This window comes from Oncorhynchus mykiss, chromosome 6 (genome assembly GCF_057628025.1).
Source record: "Oncorhynchus mykiss isolate SJ-2025 chromosome 6, ASM5762802v1, whole genome shotgun sequence".
Lineage (NCBI taxonomy): Eukaryota > Metazoa > Chordata > Actinopteri > Salmoniformes > Salmonidae > Oncorhynchus > Oncorhynchus mykiss.
The window spans coordinates 63,197,683-63,214,209 of record NC_143027.1 but is presented as its reverse complement, the minus strand read 5'-3'; the positions used below and the strand labels follow the sequence as shown (position 1 = coordinate 63,214,209).

The window sequence follows — 16,527 nt, the reverse complement described above, 5'->3', positions numbered from 1 at the left end:
GGTTGTGTTGGATTTGCCCCAAACATAATGCTTTGTATTCAGGACATAATGTTCATTTCTTTGCCACAAGTTTTGCAGTTTTCCTTTAGTGCCTTTTTGCAAGCAGTATGCATGTTTTGGAATCCAATTTTCAGTGAGATATATGTCTATATGTCTGTAGAGCCTATAGAAATCAGTTCAGCCTGTATCGGTAAGGGAAGAGGTTCAAATAGCAACTGCTTTTCATGTATAAGGACAGAGATCAAAGCTTTGCTTTACACCACACTCCATTAGAATACCATCTCCCTAAGGGATCCCAATAATGCAGCTAGCTAGTGGTTTTATCTTTCCTAAAAGTTAAAAGGTAGTAGGCCCTATCTACGATTATTTTAAAAAGGGGCAAAATATCAACTTAATTTGCTGTTCGTGAAGAATGTACTATTTGTCCCCAGATAAACAGGAAGTTACGTAACAATATTCATGATTTAGTTTAATAACACACCCCTATTTATATTCCCTTGTAAGCACTTACTTGAACTTACGTGTAGGCACTTATATGAACTGAAAAGCCCATTTGTACAGCAAAGACAGTCATCATGTTTGCTATTTTGGCAGGGAAAAGAGTAAAGCCATTTCACTTTTAAATCGTCTCTTCAATGCCTTTGATAATATTAAAGAGTTTGTTTAGATTCATGACCTAACATTCAGAATTTGACTGCAGGGGGTTTAGAGAATAGCATTTAAGCAGCATTACGATAATGTATATTATGAGTTAGAAAGGCCGCTGAAAAATTGAGGGTGACATATCCTCATGTCCTCAGAAAACTGTCATTAGAAAGAATGCATGCATATGCACACGCAAACATGCGCACACATACACACACCACCACACACACATTTTAGTCCGTTTAGAACTTACATTGGAGTCGAGCAGGTCTATGCTGTCCAGGCTCTTGCTGCGGTGAATTCGGCCCTTGATCCTGCGGAGGGAGGGCTTGCCCTGGGTCATGGGCAGCGAGAGTGTGGAGGTGGCAAACATTACACTGCATCCTCCTATAGCACCAGAACCACACATAGCACCTGCACGAGCAGCGGCACGAGCAGCGGCAGCATCTTCTGCAGCTGCTTCTGCTGAATCCTGAGCTTCCGTAATGGCAGCAGACGAAGCAGCGGTGCCTATCCCTGTGGCACCTATCCCTGACAATCCATCTGTGGGAGTCACCCTGGAACACAGAGGGAGACAGAGGGACAGAGACACCACATTTGCGTTAACATACAGTACATACATACAAAATTACCACCACACCACACACATTCAAAATGGAGGGACAAAGCTCAACGCTAGCAGCACAGGATGAACTGAGGTAAGAGACAGCGGATACTCAGCTGAATACAGGATAGATCAAAACATTTTTTTCTCTTTTCTCTTCATTTCTTTAAAGAACATTTTTCCCTGTTGGGTTGGATTGCATTCAAGGCAAGTGTGCATAATTGGGTGTAATGTCATGTGGCCCCCGGGGGACTGAGGTATGGAGCATCCTTCCTACTCCTCCATTATTCAGCCAACGCTAGGCTCTACCATGCACCGCCACACTCTCCCTCTAAAGAGAACCGCTAGCTGAACAGAACCGCCAAGGCCCAAGGCTACACTCATCCCCCCCACAGACCCCCAGCCTGCGGGAATCCAGATGTTGGAGAGGATCGGGGCTTCTGGAGGCTATTCTGTCACAGCGGATCATTTATGCGGCTGCTGCTGCTTGGGGGAAAACTATAACCTTTATACTCATATCCGGTCCCACTGTCAAACAGCCTAAAACTGCTATAGCCCTCCGAGTTTAAGAATCAAAACAAGCGATGTGAAAGCTGTGAGGAGGCGAGAGAGGAAGTGGTAGAACTCTGTGTCAAAGATTGTAGGGAAATCACGATTAAGCTCCTAAAGGTTTGTAAAAGCTTTGTAAACGTTTTTGAAATGGCTCCAACTACGGCTGCAGCAACAGCAGCAGAAGCACTAGAGCTCTGGGTATAGAGTGCTTTAGTGACATTACTGCAATACAATAGTGCTGACTACCCAGCCCTCCTTTCTGCAAGCTGATTACTTATTCAAGTAATGTCACGGAATGTCTGGTAAGCACTTTCGACCTGCAGAAAGTTAGACCTCAGGGCTGCACCGATACACATCTCCTTTACTTTTAAGAGCAGTAAATGGTATGGATCGTGAAAGGGGTCTATTGAGAGGTGATTCTATAAAGACAACAAGACAGGGTCGAATCGGAATCTTCTGTGATCACTTTTGAGTTTTCTGTTGTCACCATTTATTCACAATGCAACAAAGCTTCTCACAAGAAGAAACATGCTTTACTTTGAATTCAAATAAAACGATGAGCATCAAACAGAGCATAAGACCACTGCTGCATGTCTATAAGTGCCTTCTATATGTTGGTACCACTGACTGTGTCTCAACAGATTCAGAACAGATGCAAGATAAGAGAACAGAGACCAGTTTTATCTCTGTTGATTCGTGATAGGGCCATACACATCCTGATGTATTCACTGGCACTGAAGTTACCGGCTCCCAAAACCAAAAACCTCTAGGACAAGCCTGGGGACTGCCTCCCCTCAGTGCCCTGCCTGGCATCACATTCCCTGCTCTGGCCCCGTGATGATGGCTGATGGGCAGCAGCCCTGATGTAGAGGCTGGAAGCTGCCTGGGCTTCTCTCCCATGACCTCTTCACTCGTCCGCGACTGACCAACCCAGCCCACGCACACCAGGGATTTACTTTCAAAGCTACCAGAGTGCTCTCTGTCTCTCTCTCTCTCTCTCACACACACACACACACACACACACACACACACACACACACACACACACACACAATCTGGAGGAGCCTCTGACAACCACAATCCCAGAGTCTTACTGTTAATAGCAGCTGTGAAGAGGGGATTCCATTCATGCAGCCGAGTGGCAGAGTAGAAAGCCCTGTGGGGTTCTGGAGTGAATTTCTAAGAATGAAAGACTTGCATTCAGATGGATGGTATGGCACTGTAGCTGTGCTCTCTCTCTGCTCTGATACAGGCTATGGATGGAGCACTGATCATGGTACAGTACCTCTGGGTCAACTGGCCCATGCAGAGGGACCATGCAGAAGCTCTATGTGGTGCACTCTACTAACCCATCTACATGAAACTAAAGCACACAGAAGAGTCCTTGTGAGAGTGAATACTTTGGAAACTTTGCTTTCTAACGAAACAGAAATAAACTTGCCGTATGTGCAAATATGGACTGCTTTCCTTGCTGTTGTGGAGAAAGGCAGTAGATTTGTGAGCAGCTTAGACTCAAAAACTGTTTGTCCTATCCCTTGCGTACCCTTACAACAAACAATGCATAAACTTTAAGAAAAGAAAAAAGAAAAGAAAAATGTAAGCAGTAACTCTTGCAAGAGGTGAAGTTTATGAATATTACATGAAGATTTGTCCAGAAATAGAGAATCTCCCTTACTGCAGAGGACTGAAGAGGTCATCCCTGCGTTTTACTGACAACCTTAGCATGGTTCTTGATACACACGTCTGTACCAGCCTGGTCTGGTAAACTAGACGTAACATAGTAAATGTAAATCCGGGATACTCAAGTTAGTATGATGTGCTACGTTTGGTATGGTTACATAAGACAGAAGGTTACTTAATTAAGGCAAAGACGAACGTAGGGTGGTTGGTCTGGGTGGATTGATGGGCGTCTAGCAACCGTCTAGCAACCAAAAGGTTGCAAGTTAGAATCTCATCACGGACAAATTAGCAACTTTTTTTTAGCAACTTTTTAATACTTACTAATTTTTAGCTACTTTGCATGTGAGCTAACCTTTCCCCTAATTTACCCTTTTAGCTAACCCTTTAACTAACCCTTTAACTTCTTATGGCTGGGGGGCAGTATTGAGTAGCTTGGATGAATAAGGTGCCCAGAGTAAACTGCCTGCTACTCAGGCCCAGGAGCAAAGATATACATGATATACACTCTGAAGTTTCTAAAACTGTTTAAATTATGTCTGTGAGTATAACAGAACTCATATGTCAGGACAAAACCTGAAAAAAAATCCAACCAGGAAGTGGGAAATCTGAGGTTTGTAGGTTTTCAACTCTTTGCCTATCCAAAATACAGTGTGAATTATATAACGTTTTTGACTTTGTCTGGACTAAGTGCCTGCACCTCGTGAATTTGGATTTGTGAACTAAACGCGCAAACAAAAAGGAGGTATTTGGACATAAATGATGGACTATCGAGAAAAAAAAACATTTATTGTGGGACTGGGATTCCTGGGAGTGCATTCCGATGAAGATCATCAAAGGTAAGTTAATATTTATAATGCTATTTCTGACTTCTGTTGACTCCACAACAGTATCTGTATGGCTTGTTTTTGTGCCTGAACGCTGTACTCAGATTATTACATGGTGTGCTTTTTCCGCAAAGCTTTTTTGAAATCTGACACAGCGGTTGCATTAAGGAGAAGTATATCTTTAATACCATGTATAACACTTGTATTTTCATCAACATTTATGATGAGTATTTCTGTAAATTGATGTGGCTCTCTGCAAAATCACCAGATGTTTTGGAAGCAAAACATTACTGAACATAACGCGCCAATGTAAACTGAGATTTTTGGATATAAATATGAACTTTATCGAACAAAACATACATGTATTGTATAACATGAAGTCCTATGAGTGTCATCTGATGAAGATCATCAAAGGTTAGTGATTCATTTTATCTCTATTTCTGCTTTTTGTGACTCCTCTCCTTGGCTGGAAAAATGGCTGTGTTTTTCTGTGACTAGGCACTGACCTAACATAATCGCATGGTATGCTTTCTGCGTGAAGCCTTTTTGAAATTGGACACTGTGGTGGGATTAACAAAGAGTTTATCTTTAAAATGGTGTATAATACTTGTATGTTTGAGGAATTTAACCTATGAGATTTCTGTTGTTTGAATTTTGAGCCCTGCACTTTCACTGACTGTTGTCAAATCGATCCCGTTAACGGGATTTCAGCCGTAAGAAGTTAACCTAACTCCTAAACTTAACCCTTACCCCTAGCCTAACTAACATTAGTCAGCTAGCTAATGTTAGCCACCTAGTTAGAATTTGTAACACATCATACATTTTAGAAATTCGTAACATATAATACGAATTGTAATTTGTAACATATCATACTAACTGTAGTCTCTCGGATTTCTGTACAGAATAATACGGTATGCTTTGAGACCAGGTTGCTTATACTGGGTAGTGAACACATAACATTACGACATACCAGAGCTTTCGCTCCTAAACATCTATTATGGATCATCTCTGATTCAGCATTGACGCATTTTAAAAGACATGGATAGAGTTATGTCATCACCGCAATAGCGCTAATGGTTTTGAAATGCAGCAGTTTAAATCCACTGTCCTCACCACGCAGTCCACGTCATACCCAGCTTGTCCATTCACTCAAATAGGACAGTAGGTGTTTTGGAAGCACTGGTACATTAGTAGTCATAATAATGACGACCTATACGTCTTTGATGCCAGATACAAAATTTAATATAATCAGTGTCAACAAGGTGAACTAATTATCAAAAACAATATGGATGCTTAGATTTGACATGATGCAGTAAGTGGACATTAGAAAAGCCTATTTTACATCATCAACATGGCCTATCTGGGTAGTCAGTGAAAACTGATACCTGACAGCAGTGCTAGAAGTCCTTGACCTTGGAACATAGGAAGTAAAACAAATGTGCTGTGGGGCTGAATGGTACAGAGCAACACAGCATCACATCTAGCACACTGACTGATACATACACCCTACAGCACAAGTGTCAAACTCATTCCAAGGAGGGCCGAGTGTCTGCGGGTATTCGCTCCTCCCTTGTCCTTGATTGATGAATTAAGGTCACTAATTAGCAAGGAACTCCTCTTACCTGGTTGTCTAGTGCTTAAGGATGCACTACGCAGAAATGGCTCCGCCATTTCCTGGTTGCTAGAATTCGAATAGTTTACAAGACAAAACAAGTAAGTGTAGTGTAGAGAATCATTGTATCATCTAAACCACTGTGAAATATATTTTCCATAACCAAAAATATTACATTTTCAACTGTTTTGAGCTGGTGTACAAAACCAAAAGATGCAAAAACAAAACTTTTGAACGGGAAGCATAGAAATAGCACACACGTAACAGATCTACTGCTTTTTAGACTTGCTTTCAATTACATATCTATAACTCACATTTCTATGTGAATTTGGTGGGTTCGCCCAAAAAGTAACATATTGCAACTTTAAGCAAGGGAAGCATAGAAATAGAGCACACAAAACATGTCTACCGCTTCTTAGACTTGCGTGCAATGAGAAAGAAAGGTGTGTTATAGACCTGTCAATGTGAATTTGCAGAGACACTCAGCGCTCCGTAGATCGAGTTTGACACCCCTGCTCTACAGTTACTACTATTAGCTACTGGGTCCAGACTAGCTCTATGATTCAGATGTGGGATCAGTAGACTTAATTTAATCATTGTGCTGATGATCATCAAACATATCCTTAGGTCTTATGTAACCTTCCGTTGACCTTCATATGAGAAAGTCTTTGCAGTTGAAATTGTTCTCAGCTGTCTACCAAACACATTCAAAAGAGACTGGATTGTCACTACACAAATCCGAAACATGAAAGGAACAAACGCGTCTCTAGTTTCTGTGGTCTATATATAAAACATTCAACCATCAACTCCCTGTTCAGAGTCTACGCATGGAGTATCAGAAAGTGTTGTCCCTTGTAGGACAAGCTTACTTCAGCATACAGCTCCATAATCAAAGCACAATAGTTCTGTTGCATTTTTTATAAAAGCTATTCAACGTTTAAAATGCTCAAGAGTTAGGATCAAAGCTAGCTTGCAGTACAGCCATTGTGTCTAAATCCAATGGAAAGGACTAGGGCCTTCAGCATTACAATGTTTAAGTACCTCTGAAGTATTTAGTTATGACAGTTCCTCACACAGTGTGCACCCTGCAGAACAATCGTCTGGACTTAACCGAGACAACAAAGGCCAGAGCATGCGTCTGATTCCTCTGTCTCAGGCTTTTCTGTTGGAGGAGGAAGAAAGAACACAGCAGACACATCAATAACTGTATCTGGGCCATTACAGAAACTCACTGCACTGCACAGAAGAGGCCTATGTTTCATCCTGTGAGCCTGAGAGGGACTGAAGGACAGTACGGTCAGCACGTGGTCTACTATAGGCTCTCCTGGCTAAGCCTGGCCGGACCTAACATCCCCTGAGCTCCACCACTACAACACATTACTCATCCACTACAGGCTTCATCCCTCCTGGAGCGTGGGATGACTAGAGAGGCATTTTGCTGCATCCCATTTGCATCCCTGAGATTAACAACGTCATGATGCGTAAAAAAAAATGAAAGGGCCAAAACAAAGCAAAGCATATTAAACCAAGTGGACATCCTTGGAAAATATAATAGGGGAATAAAAAAACAGCAGGCGTTATTTAAACTCTGAGTGCATGAGGTGACCAGGAGAAAGGCGGGCAGGCAGGTGGGATCGGAGGGTTCGCCACCCTGATTAGGTAGGCTAGACAACTCTGACAGATGGATAGACAGATTAGGCCTTAAGACATGTATCTAACATGACAGGCCAACGGTCACATCCGAACACTGTGGTGACCCCTGTGGAGAGGCACATAAAGACCCACTATCAACACAGTCACACGCCTCATCTTTCCTGATCACTTCTCCACGTGCAGTAGATCCTACTTATTAGAGAGGGTGAAACACTTACAATAAAAGCACAGCTTGGCGTTATGTCTGGTAATGGAGTGTAAAGTGTATTAACCCAAGTCCAGGTTGACACTAGGTTCTGACAAACAGTGTGTAAACGGAATGTAAGGGTAATAAATTAACAGTAGGGCAGGAACATCTGCTCAGCATCTGGGTGATGGGGGATCTGTCCATGGACTGCACTGAGGCGAGGAAAAAGCCTTCCTTAACCCTAACCGGCAAGGTGAGAGCCGCAGGGCATCTCACTGAATGTGAGCTAACTCCAGTAAAATGCTTCTGTTTCTTTCTAGAAATAAACAAAAAGTAGGGTAGTTGAGTAACCTTGTCATACTTCCTAGACTCGTGATGTATTCACTTTGCGAAAGCTGGATATAGTTCCTAAAAGAGAAATATAAAACGCCCAGTGTAGAGGACATTACCAAGTTCAAATGGGAAAGGTACATGGGGTTAGCTAGTTTGTCATGTCCTCCGGTGTTTGTGGCGTGGTGACAGATTCCATCTTGTCGGCCTCCTGCGAGTCTTCATGACAGGCATGAGTCATTCTGGCCGGGAGCATCTTACTGACTCACAGATGTTAACAGTCATGCTTCTCCACGTCTGTATCTTCCTGGAGGGGATAAATGTCTGATAGGTCTTGTTGTCATTGCTCCTCCAGCCAGGCTTTTATAGGAGCAATTACTGCAGCTACAATACCGTGAGGTCACGAAGGCCCCGAAAACAGGCTCAGTGCTTGCTGAATTAATGCACCATTGGTCTGTGTGTGAAGGGAAAACTACTGTTTTTTGGAATCAACTACACAAATTCAGTGAATGTATTAATCTGATAAATGAATGACAGAGAGAGAGAGAGAGAGAGAGAGAGAGAGAGAGAGAGAGAGAGAGAGAGAGAGAGAGAGAGAAAGGTGGGGGGGGCGAAAAAGACAGTGACAGAGAGATCAGAATCATGTCAGGTGATGTGTGTCAGGTCTCTCGACCTGTGTGCACATACGTTGTAAACTTTCCTTCATAGACTAGGTTGTAGCAACCTCATGATGGGTATTGGGAAAATTTGAGTATCATGTAGCCTAAACCTATTGCTGTTACATTGAACTGGGTGAATGGAATATGAATGACAGTCATCCAATATGCTGTAATAGAAATAAGACCACGCTCATTAAAAAATAATCATCCTCCCTCATCTTAAACGGCACTGACCACCACTGGGGTACACTGAGTTTACCAAACATTAGGAACACCACCCCCTTATGCCCTCAGAACAGATTAAATTGGGGAATGGACTCTACAAGGTGTCGAAAGCATTCCACAGGGATACTGGCCCATGTTGACTCCAATTTCCACAGTTGTGTCAAGTTGGCTGGATGTCCTTTGGATGGTGGACCATTCTTGATACACACAGGAAACTGTTGAGCGTGAAAAAAAACAGCAGCGTTGCAGTTCTTGACACAAACAGATGTGCCTGGCACCTACTACCATACCCTGTTCAAAGGCACTTAAATCTTTTGTTTTGCCCATTCACCCTCTGAATGGCACACATACATAATCCATGTCTCAACTATATCAATGCTTAACATGTTTCCTCCCCTTCATCTAAACTGATTGAAGTGGATTTAGCAAGTGACATTGTTAAGGGATCATATATTTCACCAAGATTCACCTGGTCAGTCTGTCATGAAAAGAGCAGTTCTTCATGTTTTGTACACTAAGTGTATATTAACAGCCATCCCCCTATCCTTTTTAATGTGGTCAGTGTTGGCTCCACCCAGAGCACCCTACTTTGTATGAAAACCCACTTACAACCATCTTGAATGATGCCTGATTCAAATGCCCCCCACCCCCTTGAGGTGAAGGCACTGGATGGGGGTAGGGATGGGGGCAGCCACAAGTCAATAAACCCAATTTAATTAGTTCACTTTAGTGCGATAAACCAGCTGAGAGGAGATTACAATCATTCTGGCCAATGACTCAATACAAAACAAGAAGTTAGCCTAGCAGGGGCTAACTGGCTTCTGCTTGGGGCATCTAACATGTCCATCGGTCCGTCAGGCAATATCGTAATCTCCTTTTAATGGGTATCCCCCTCCCCCCACCACGGGATGGGATGACCCTGAGATCCACCGCACCGCCTCTCTTAAGGGAGCAGTGTCAAAAAAAGAACCACAGTGCTTGCTGCTGCTCTCTCAACACTAGTGACAGCATTCACACAAAGAAAGGATGAACACATTCTAGAATAGAAAACATTCTTCCCACTCCCAATCTGAGAAATTTTGACTGCTTGATCTGGAATTTTCTTCACTCTCAGAATTGGAATGTTTTCATAAACATTCCCCAGAATGAGCTCTGCTAGATCGTATACAATAAACCACTGTTTGTTTGTCATCGAAGACTAATACCACTGAATTTGGCCGGATTATGTCACATGCTTAACGTCATTTGTGTGGATTACAGATGAGGAAACAGTGCACATGCGATCTGGCAGAAGAAATAAATACCAACCAATCCCTTCCATTGATTCCCTACTAGAATGATTGATTTTCTTATTTACTCTGATTAATTTACTTATTTACTTTGATTTTCTTTATTTTTCCTGCAGCAGTAAGGGTTTGATTTCATGATATGGTGGTTACTAAGACACTAAGTAAAAGGGTTTAGGAGAACAGCCAAACAAAAGGTAGTTGACACGGCTTTGTCATGGTCTTACCGTGACTACTGCAGTATAATACAGAACCACTCCATGTTTCCATAGGTTGAACTGAACTAAACCACTGAGGTATAAGGTAAAGTGAATATAGTATGGTGGTCACATCTGGATGGACGAATCGTGTTCTGTGTAATGGATGGATGGTAAATTAGATTATACGTCAATCTGGTTATCAACAGACAGGTGGGAAGGCTGAGATGTAGGCACCACAGAGAGCGTGACAGGGGTTCTGATGATTAGATGCACCCATCAACAGGAACTCCTCCCAGTGATATAGCTTACTATGCACCAGTAACTCCTGTTTTACAGTAGTATTGAACAATGACTAATAACAGAAGGAGATCATGCTTCATGCTACATATTTTCACGCTATTCATTTGAATTAGATGCAGAGATCAAAAAATGATGATAGCAATAATTATTCAGATTTCACAGGGTAGTATTACCATTTCTAACAAGTGGGTAATAATGACATGATGAGGAAGAAGGAAGTGGACTGTGTGAAAGGCAAATGTACTGGAATTAAAAATGCCACAAAGACAGAATCGAGTCCACACAGTATTCATCAGACTAAAATATAATGTCTCTGACATATTTTGACACATTGTGTCTAGATAACAATGCCTTTATGACTCCGTTTCACCTGGTCTTTCATCTTTTCTGGATCTTTCTAGAGCATCACAGTAAATGTGTGATTTCTTCCTCTGAGAGGGATGTGCCACCACTAGTTCTCCAAAAACAGAGGCACAGATACAACTGGAATGTAGTGGAATTACAATATGTATCGGCATTGGCTAACAATCCCCCTGCCCAGAAAACACAAATACAACATATACCGGCATACAATCTTCCTCCCTGCCCACTACCACAGCCGTGGCAACATTGAGCACAAAGAGAGAGGCTTGAGCTGACTTCCGCAAACAGCTGCTGCTCACCCTAACTAAGCATGTCACACAGAGAGACTCCCACTCTCCTTGACAACAAAGCTAAAAAGCAAATTGTGCAGCCGGAGCACAAGCACAATGGCTGTGTGGTTCCTCTCTCTGTCCTCCTCTCCGCTGTCATTAGTTAAGACTGATACGGTAGACTGTACATACACAACGCTATCCTCCTCTCCTCTCCTCAGCATCACCCCTGTTCCCCGCGCGGTGAAATCCATACTCACCACATCTGTCTCTTAGGAGGGATGCAATTGTCTCTGTTGATGGCAGTCACCCCCATAGCCATCTGTATCACCGTTATGTATTTCTGGTACTTCATGTTGTCCACCACTACTAGGAATCCACACCACAAACCAGTTTATGGAAAACATGTAATTTCTATTCGCTGGCATCCGCCTGCACCGCGTCTTCCTTGTTCAGCATCAGAACGCCATTTCCAGCGCTGAAGGACTGACAGGGAAAACACTCCCCACGGAGCTCAACAAAAGGTACCATGCCGCTGCAACCCATGTCTGCAATGACACCCTAATCTCATTAGTGCTCAAGAATAGATGGCTTATCCATTCAATGTTAGTCAGGACCACAACATTGTTTTGTTGTTCGCCCTAGAGGCACTTTTCTTTGGGAAAAAAAACTCTAGCTAGCAAAATGCTGCAGCGGCACCCAAATGTCCGTGTGTGAGGTAGGAGAGAGTGTGCTGTGCGTGTGTTTAACGAGAAAGAGCAGGGAAGAGAGGCGTTAGAGAGAGGGAGGGAAAGGGAGGGAGGGAGGGAGAGTGAGTAAGTGCATGTAGAGCTGAGAGGGGTTCTTGTCCAATGAATAGATCTTGATATTTCATTTGGGTGCATGATATAGTTTTTTTTGTTTTCTCAGAACAAACACAGGGTTCATAATTAAAACCTATAAAAAGGGCTGTATAAAAACTTGATTAATGGGCTGATCCTTGAACTGCTCCCAGACCGGTAGTTGTTATACCTACTGAAAGGAAGGGGGAGGAGGAAGGACAGCAGAGAAGAAAGGTAGGCGGGAACAAGATACATATTTTTCTCCCACAACGTAATTACATTATATTATCAACATGTTGATCACATCAACTACACTATATTTAATTAAACATAAATCATTAAATATTTCTTCCTACCCTATATCTTGCATTTGGAGGTAACAAGGCAGTAAGTGAAACTGAAAAACGGGGTTTGCTTCATCTGTGACAGCTGTCTACCTACTGACCTTGTTGTTTTAATCTCAATCTTTTTAGTCAGCCAAACCCTGCTCCTACTGAGGTCTGAAAGGCATTCACCATTATCCCATCACTGGCTCAATTAAATAGAGTTCAACAACAAGGCTAATTGGGAAAGGGATTTGAGAGAGGAGAATGTAACATTCGTTTGAATACAGAAACGGTTTCTAAGTGGTTTATGAACACAATACTAAATTTTTGTTATTACTGTCCTAAACATAAGATTCTATATTGTTTTTCTGTCCTGACTCACAACGAGCAGGAGTCTCCCTTAACCAAAGATCCTTGACTGTCTGGTCCCAGATTACAGATGATTAGGAATCTAAAGTGGATTGAGTTAGATTAGCAAGCCTACTGCACACAGATTATTGTATACCGTTTCTGTTTCTCATCACACAGAAAAACAAACCATCTTCATAATGAGACAGTTCTTCTCTTTTTCCCGTACAGATATATTCACCTCTATTATTCTCTTCTGATACATCCCTGCTCAAGAGTCTTACATAAACATCTCATCTCATAAGAATCAGAGGTCAAACCAAGCGGTCAGCAGTCAAAGGCCAAAAGATCCCAGTATCTCTGGGAGGACCACTATTTTCACATTGATTCAATGTCCAATTCTAAGCAACAGTAAACATATCTACATTTTCAGATACAACAAGAGGTGGAAAACACTATACAGAACATTAGACTTAAAAGGCGTGTCCCTTTCCGGTCAGATGTGTGTAAGATACCGTTTCTCTCTCTGCAGCCCTGTGATCTCTGAGTTCATGATCCAAGCACTGGGACTGTTTCAGAACCGCTAGGCCTCATGGGAAGGACCATTAACCTTTAAAGGTTAAACAAGTCTCTGCGTCATCCTACAGCTCATTCATTTGAGCACAGCCACTGGACTGGATACACCAAAACATAAAAACAACATGATTGAATTTTACATACTGCAGTATTGGATATGAAATATTCAAAACGTCTTGTGAAACTGACGTCAGTGTGGTGCTAACAGTATATCTTCTTCCACTGTCCCTGTAGACATACCGGGCTCGAACCAGTGATCCTCTGCTTTGCAAAACACACGTGACCGCACTCCTTGACAACGTACACATATTTTGCCACATACTATACTAAGATGCTAACATGACATGTTGACAATAGAAGAATAAAACGTGCAGTTGCTTGGCTAATAACAAATTCAGGGCCAGTGAATGGCTGCCATTTTGTTTCCGTTGTATGTCTATGGGCTGTATTCTGGGAGTAAACAAAGTGCCTGTCCAATCACATTGAGGGATGGGGCAAGATGGCCTGTTTTAAATGGATGGTAGAGGTCTGTGTCTCAAATGGAAAATTTGGCCAGGGCACTAGACGTAACAGTTAGTAATCTTTCATTAAGCGCGAAGGGATTCTTAATGACTAAGCTGGGCCACAATCTCCTCTACCTCCTCTTAAAGCATGTCACTGCAGAGGAACATTACCGCCCATCAGCCTGGCTGGGAGAGGGAGGAGGGGTCTGATGCAAGGTAGGGTATATATCAGATGCCAATATGGATAGGCTATTGTGCAGAAAATATTCCTTCAATGGGTACAGGGTCAATGTACGGGGTCACAGGTTAGTCGTGGTAATTAAGGTAATATGTACATGTAGGTAGAGGTGAAGTGACTATGCATAGAGAATAAACAGAGAGTAGCAGCAGCGTAAAAATGGGGGGGGGGGTGTCAATGCAACTAGTTTGGGTAGCCATTTGATTAGCTGTTCAGGAGTCTTATGGCTTGGGGGTAGAAGCTGCTAAGAAGCCTTTTGGACCTAGACTTGGCACTCTGGTACCGCTTGTGGTGCGGTAGCAGAGAGAACAGTCTATGACTAGGTTGGCTTTGGCAATTTTTAGGGCCTTCCTCTGACACCACCTGGTATAGAGGTCCTGGATGGCAGGAAGCTTGGCCCCAGTAATGTACTTGGCCGTAAGCACTACCCTCTGTAGCACCTTGAGGTCGGATGCCAAGCAGTTGACATACCAGGCGGTGATGCAACCAGTCAGGATGTTCTCGATGGTGCAGCTGTAGAACTTTTTAAGGATCTGAGGACCCTATGCCAAATCTTTTCAGTATCCTGAGGGGCACTCTTCATGACTGTCTTGGTGTGTTTGGACCGTGATAGTTCATTGGTGATGTGGACAACAAGCAACTTGAAGCTCTCAACCTGCTCCACTACAGCCCTGTCGATGAGAATGGGGGCATGCTTGGCCCTCCTTTTACTGTAGTCAACAATCATCTCCTTTGTCTTGATCACGTTGAGGGAGAGGTCCCTGACCTCCTCCCTACAGGCCGTCTCATCGTTGCCGGTGATCAGGCCTACCACCGTCGTGTCGTCTGCAAACTTAATGATGGTTTGGAGTTGTGCCTGGCCAATACAGAGGGGACAGCTTAGTGATGAGCTTTGAGGGCACTATGGTGTTGAATGCGGAGCTGTAGTCAATGAATACCATTCTCACATAGGTGTTCCTTTTGTCCAGGTGGGAAAGGGCAGTTTAGGGTGCAATAGAGATTGCGTCATCTGTAGACCTGTTGGGGCAGCATGCAAATTGGAGTGGGTCTAGTGTTTCTGAGGTAATGGTGTTAATGTGAGCCATGACCAGCCTTTCAAATCACTTCATGGCTACAGACGTGAGTGCTACTGGTCGGAAGTCATTTAGGCAGGTTACCTTGGTGTTCTTGTGCACAGGGACTATGGTGATCCGCTTGAAACATGTTGGTATTACAGACTCGGTCAGGGACAGGTTGAAAATGTCAGTGAAGACACTTGCCAGTTGGTCGGCGCATGCTCGGAGTACACGTCGTGGTAATTTGTCTGGCCCTGGGACCTTGTGAATATTGACATGTTTAAAGGTCTTATTCACATCGGCTACGGAGAGCGTGATCACACAGTCATCCGGAGCAGCTGGTGCTCTTACGCATGCTTCAGTGTTGCTTGCCTTGAAGCGAGCATAGAAGTAATTTAGCTCATCTGGTAGGCTTGTGTCACTGGGAAGCTTGCGTCTGTGCTTCCCTTTGTAGTCCTTAATAGTTTGCAAGCCCTGCCACAACCGACAAGCATCGGAGCCAGTGTAGTACAATTCAATGTTAGTCCTGTATTAATGCTTTGCCTGTTTGATGGTTTGTCGGAGGGCATAGCAGGATTTCTTATAAGCTTCCGGGTTAGAATCCCGCTCCTTGAAAGCGGCAGCTCTACCCTTTAGCTCTGTGCGGAAGTTGCCTGTAATCCATTGCTTCTGGAATGAGTATGTACGTACAGTCACTATGGGACGTCATTGATGAAGCCAGTGTACTCCTCATTGTCATCGGAAGAATCACGGAATATATCCCAGTCTGTGCTAGCAAAACAATCCTGTAGCTTAGCATCCGTGTCATCTGACCACTTCCATATTGAGGGAGTCACTGGTACTTCCTCCTTTAGTTTTTGCTTGTAAGCAGGAATCAGGAGGATAGAATTATGGTCAGATTTGCCAAATGGAGGGTGAGGGAGATGTCACACCCTGACCATAGTTTGCTTTGTATGTTTCTATGTTTTGGTTGGTCAGGGTGTGAGCTGGGTGGGCATTCTATGTTACATGTCTAGTTTGTCTAGTTCTATGTTTGGCCTGATATGGTTCTCAATCAGAGGCAAGTGTTCGTCATTGTCTCTGATTGGGAACCATATTTAGGTAGCCTGTTTGGTGTTGGGTTTTGTGGGTGATTGTCTATGTTAGTGGCTTGTGTCAGCACAGGTCTAATTTGTAGCTTCACGGTCGTCATTTGTTTATTATTTTGTATGCAGTGTCAGTACTTTCTTTAATTAAACATTCAACATGAACACATATCACGCCACATTTTG

General features: G+C 43.1%; 1 protein-coding gene across 21 annotated transcripts in view; it reads right to left on the bottom strand.

The window, feature by feature from the left end:
* Positions 1-16,527, bottom strand: part of tjp1a (tight junction protein 1a) — a 184,794-nt gene that overhangs the window by 146,567 nt on the left and 21,700 nt on the right. For 13 of the 21 annotated variants that reach the window (XM_090238485.1, XM_090238488.1, XM_090238471.1 and 10 more), the window contains exon 4: positions 899-1,202. In XM_090238485.1, coding sequence (XP_090094611.1) covers positions 899-1,202 — 304 coding nt within the window. Of the gene's footprint in view, positions 1-898; positions 1,203-11,649; positions 12,161-16,527 lie in introns of those variants that run through there. The other 8 variants (XM_090238484.1, XM_090238489.1, XM_090238491.1 and 5 more) reach the window with 2 other exon arrangements.